This window comes from Littorina saxatilis, linkage group LG11, assembly GCF_037325665.1.
Source record: "Littorina saxatilis isolate snail1 linkage group LG11, US_GU_Lsax_2.0, whole genome shotgun sequence".
In the NCBI taxonomy this organism is placed as follows: domain Eukaryota; kingdom Metazoa; phylum Mollusca; class Gastropoda; order Littorinimorpha; family Littorinidae; genus Littorina; species Littorina saxatilis.
Window position 1 is genome coordinate 19,243,106 of NC_090255.1, and position 5,000 is coordinate 19,248,105.

Below are 5,000 nucleotides of genomic sequence, written 5' to 3' on the forward strand. Positions count from 1 at the left end.
TGCCAGACGCCAGGCGGAGCAGCCACTAGATTGCCCATTTTAAAGTCTTAGGTATGACTCGGCCGGGGTTCGAACCCACGACCTCCCGATCACGGGGCGGACGCCTTACCACTAGGCCAACCGTGCCGGTACGATTCAGAACTGACTCGTCAAAATTCATCAAAAGGTACAATCAACCCCCTTTTTAAGACCCTCCTTTCTGAGATGTTCTGTTAATAGCCTATGTAAAATGACCTCCTGGTATGCATTTTGTAATGGTGAAAAAGGCAACTATGTATAAATTGAACCACATTATCTTAATCGGAAAGATGTGCGTTAGTATATATAAAAAAACAAATTCGTTTTTACCGTTGGAAAGTATTTTTAATAGGCAGTTACAGATAAGAAGCATTTTTGTGTGAGTGTTCGAAGAACAAAACATTAAAAAAAGTTAGCTTGCTGTACTCGATAAGTTATATTTAATTCATTGTATGAGATATTGTTAATTGTTGTTATAAAAAAAATAAAAAAATTAACAGAACGATAGAGGAAACGAAAAAAATAAATAAATAAATAAATTAATTAATAAAAAAAAAAGACCTCCATTGTAAGACTCCCTCCCTGTAAAGGCCTGGGTTTCTTGAATCATTGAAGGTCGTAAAAGGAGTTTCCACTGTAAACTAATGTCGGCCATGACTCACACTGAGAGCTGTGACATAAGTTGCACGACTTTGGACAGAGTCGCTTGCCATAGTAGGCGTCCGAGCAGAGGCTGGGCAGGTCGGCACACGACAGATGGTGGGTGATGTGGTCCTTACACTCTACAGAGCCTGGAGGCTGGCCTGGAGGAATGGGAACAAGTCGCGTGCAGCGATATCAAAACATTTAGTTTATCTGTACATGTATATTTTATTTATTCGTACACACAATACTAGAGTCAGTCAATCAATCAGTCAATCTCTTCAGTCATTTTCTCTCCCCCCCCCCCCCCCCCCCCCCCCGTTGTTTTTGTTGAAATGTTGAGGATTTTTCTAAAGTCTTGCGGTGTCCAGGTGCTGTCCAAAGCATTTTCACCACGAAATACAGGGCTATCAAAGAGAGAAGGAGGCATGTCAGCAATAAGAACGTTCTATCATTTTCCAAACGTGCACAGCCTAATACTCGTGCAAATGTCAACACCTGGCATTGCCAGCAATAATATAAATTTGGGGGAGTCTTAAAATTGCTGTCACACACAAGAACGATGGTGCGGGGACAGAACGTCAGATTCTCTGATGTGGAAAACTAGGCCTACCTGCTAATTCATACATTCGCTTTGATATACATATGTGTGTGTGTGTGTGTGTGTGTGTGTGTGTGTGTGTGTGTGTGTGTGTGTGAGTATGTGTGTGTATCTGTGTGTGTCTGTGTGTGTCTGTGTGTGTGTGTGTATGTGTGTGTCTGTGTATGTCTGTGTGTCTGTGAGTGTCTGTGTGTTTGTGTAAGTGTGTCCTAAGCATATACATAATAAGAAAACTTGCAACAATGTGAACATGACTTCAATTATCACTTCGACTGCGGAGAACAAAGCGCACTCTCAGTCCGGAAAATAAGTCCTAAATAAAAGCGGACACTGTCCGGAAAATGTGTCCTATCTCAACGCTCCTGTGCGGAATTTCCAGCCTGGGAAATAGGACACCTTTTCCTAAGAAATAGAGTCCAGGGACGTATGTTCCTAGGACACAAACTGACAAAGTCCAGAGACACATTTTCCTAGGAATAAAAATCCGCCGGACTTTCAAACAGACGGACACTTGATCCTTTCACACCGGTCTCCCCCATACTTACTGCAGTGGTTGCAGTAGAGAGGGCAGAGCTCCTGACCGTACGAGTCGCTGCACACACTAGGGATGTCGCTACACTGCAAGCCGTTGACCAGGTGATCTTTACACGTCGGTGTTGCTGAGAAAAGAAGAATTAACAAGTCGCGTAAGGCGAAATTACTACATTTAGTCAAGCTGTGGAACTCACAGAATGAAACTGAACGTAGTCCGCCGCTAGTGCAAAAGGCAGTGAAAGTGACGAGCCTGTTTGGCGCGGCAGCGGTTGCGCTGTGCTTCATAGCACGCTTGCACTGTACCTCTCTTCGTTTTAACTTTCTGAGCGTGTTTTTAATCCAAACATATCATATCTATATGTTTTTGGAATCAGGAACCGACAAGGAATAAGATGAAATAGTTTTTGAAACGATTTCGGAAATTTAATTTTAATCATAATTTTTATATTTTTAATTTTCAGAGCTTGTTTTTAATCCAAATATAACATATTTATATGTGTTTGGAATCAGAAAATGACGAAAAATAAGATGAACGTAAATTTGGATCGTTTCATAAAACAAAACAAAAATTTGTACAATTTTCAGATTTTTAATGACCAAAGTCATTAATTAAATTTTTAAGCCACCAAACTGAAATGCAATACCGAAGTCCGGCCTTCGTCGAAGATTGCTTGGCCAAAATTTCAATCAATTTGATTAAAAAATGAGGGTGTGACAGTGCCGCCTCAACTTTCACGAAAAGCCGGATATGACGTCATCAAAGATATTTATCGAAAAAAAGAAAAAAACGTCCGGGGATATCATACCCAGGAACTCTCATGTCAAATTTCATAAAGATCGGTCCAGTAGTTTAGTCTGAATCGATCTACACACACACACAGACACACGCACACACACACACACACATACACCACGACCCTCGTCTCGATTCCCCCCTCTATGTTAAAACATTTAGTCAAAACTTGACTAAATGTAAAAAAAGATATGAGAGAAAGGGAAAGACAAATGTTTCATCAGTCAATGTTTCCGATATTTCCCGACCGCCACTTTTTCTTCTCCTGACCCTATAACTTTTTTGTTTCCCCCCAAAAAACAGACAGACAGACAGACACATACATACACGCACGCACGCACAAACACGCACTCCCAGACATACACACACACACACACACACACACACACACACATGCACGCACGCACGCACACGCACAAACGCACGCACGCACACACATGCACACACACTGACACACACACACACACTGACACACACACACACTGACACACACACACACACACACACACTGACACACACACACACACTGACACACACACACACACTGACGCACACATACACACATACACACACACACACACACACACACACACATACTGACACACACACACACACACACATTCACACATACACACATCAATCAATATGAGGCTTATATCGCGCGTATTCCGTGGGTACAGTTCTAAGCGCAGGGATTTATTTTTTTATTTTAATTTTAAATTTATATCGCGCACATATTCAAGGCGCATACACACATACACACACACTAACTCACACACACACTAACTCACACACACACTAACTCACACACACACTAACTCACACACACACCAGGGCCGGACTAGGCTAAGAGTTCTAAGAGGAGGGGGGGGGGTTGCCAGTGGTGGTCCAGGGGGATGTTCCCCCTGAAGCGGCTGATGGGTAGGTCATATTCTGAGATAGGAAAATGGTCGCTCCTTGCATGAAACGGCATAAAATAAACAATAATAAAAAATGTTTTAAATAAGTGAGGTACATGTTTAGGCTAGGGGGGGGGGGTAGCGCAACCCCCATAACCCCCCCCGGTAGTCCGGCCCTGCACACACAAACACGCACACTCACATACACACACACACACACACACACACACACACACATACACACACACACATACACACACACACCTGCAGTGGCATTGCAGTAGCCACATTGATGAGGACACAACCCCTCAGCAAGGTCTTTGTCATTCTCAGTGCAGAAATTGCCCTCACAGATCTCTTTCCTGTCGGGAATGCTGCAGTCCACGGAATTCGACAGATCTAAATAAACAGATCAACAGATTTAAGACAGAAATTAACCTCACAGATCCTTTTCTGTCGGGAATGTTGCAATGCAGGGAATTCGTCCGATGAAAGGGGAGATCATGGTTTGCAAAGTCCTATGAAATTGGCGCAGGACATAAACAATAACAACACTTTATCCCCGAGTACGCTAGTACTTGGGCTTAGCAGACTTTAATTGTGTGTCTGTCTGTCTCGACTTAACAGCTTATTGCTGGGAAACTACTGGGCGCAGTTCGTTCAAAAGTTGTTACACTAACTTGATAATAGGTCCGATTGATCGTATTAAAACTTCATGTTACCTGGGACCTAAATGCGAAATAATCCACAACAAGAAGGGCAAAGCCCATACGACTCACATGCTTTACACATTTTTCCTACCAAAATACATGTGACCTTGACCCAAGGTCAAGGTCATCCAAGGTCATGCAACACAAAGCTGTTAAAGGCAGAGTAAGCCTCCCGTAAACCATCACAGATACGGTCAGGCTTTTACACACAGTACAAACACCATTTCATTTAAACACTCACCAATTGAGAACATCCTAGGTGCCCTCCGTAAAGAGCGAACAATTTTCAAAGAATTTATTTTTGCGTGGTTTATCTTACCCCTGAGCCATCGTGAACCCGTGTGATCCAGTTTTCCCTTTTCACAATGCAGTCGTCATAGTTAGTCATTTGAATGCGACTCGACGTGAGCTTATCTACAATAGCACGTTTTTTTTATGCACGAAACAACGGCTGTGGTTCACAAGAACTCTAGCGATGGCTTTTGACTGTTGAGAGGAACGGCGATTTGCACTGATAAACCGGCCGTCGTCTGCTACGACCCTTGCGTGACCCTGCTTCCGGGCTTTTCTTTTTTTAAACTTTCACAACTTCGAATTGTTCTGATCTTGTCTTGATAAAAAAACGAATTCTTTTATGATTAAAGAATGTTTGTGTAACAAGCTGTCAATTTATTATTTAGATTTTAAAAGTTAGGTCTAGCGCAAAAACGAGGCGCCGTTGTTGTTAACGGAACAAGTCTACGAAAATAAATTCTTTGAAAATGTCTCACGCTCGACAGAAAGCAGCCAGGATGTTCCCGTTC

At 42.6% G+C, this 5,000-nt stretch overlaps 1 protein-coding gene across 1 annotated transcript in view; it reads right to left on the bottom strand.

Annotated features, from left to right (window-relative positions):
* Window positions 1-5,000, bottom strand: part of LOC138979942 (uncharacterized) — a 34,351-nt gene that overhangs the window by 24,819 nt on the left and 4,532 nt on the right. Inside the window, exons 3-5 of the mRNA XM_070352710.1 lie at window positions 3,752-3,886; window positions 1,807-1,920; window positions 681-821 (exon numbers count right to left, since the gene is read on the bottom strand). Of these exons, the coding sequence (XP_070208811.1) occupies window positions 681-821; window positions 1,807-1,920; window positions 3,752-3,886 (390 nt within the window). The remainder of the gene's footprint in view (window positions 1-680; window positions 822-1,806; window positions 1,921-3,751; window positions 3,887-5,000) is intronic.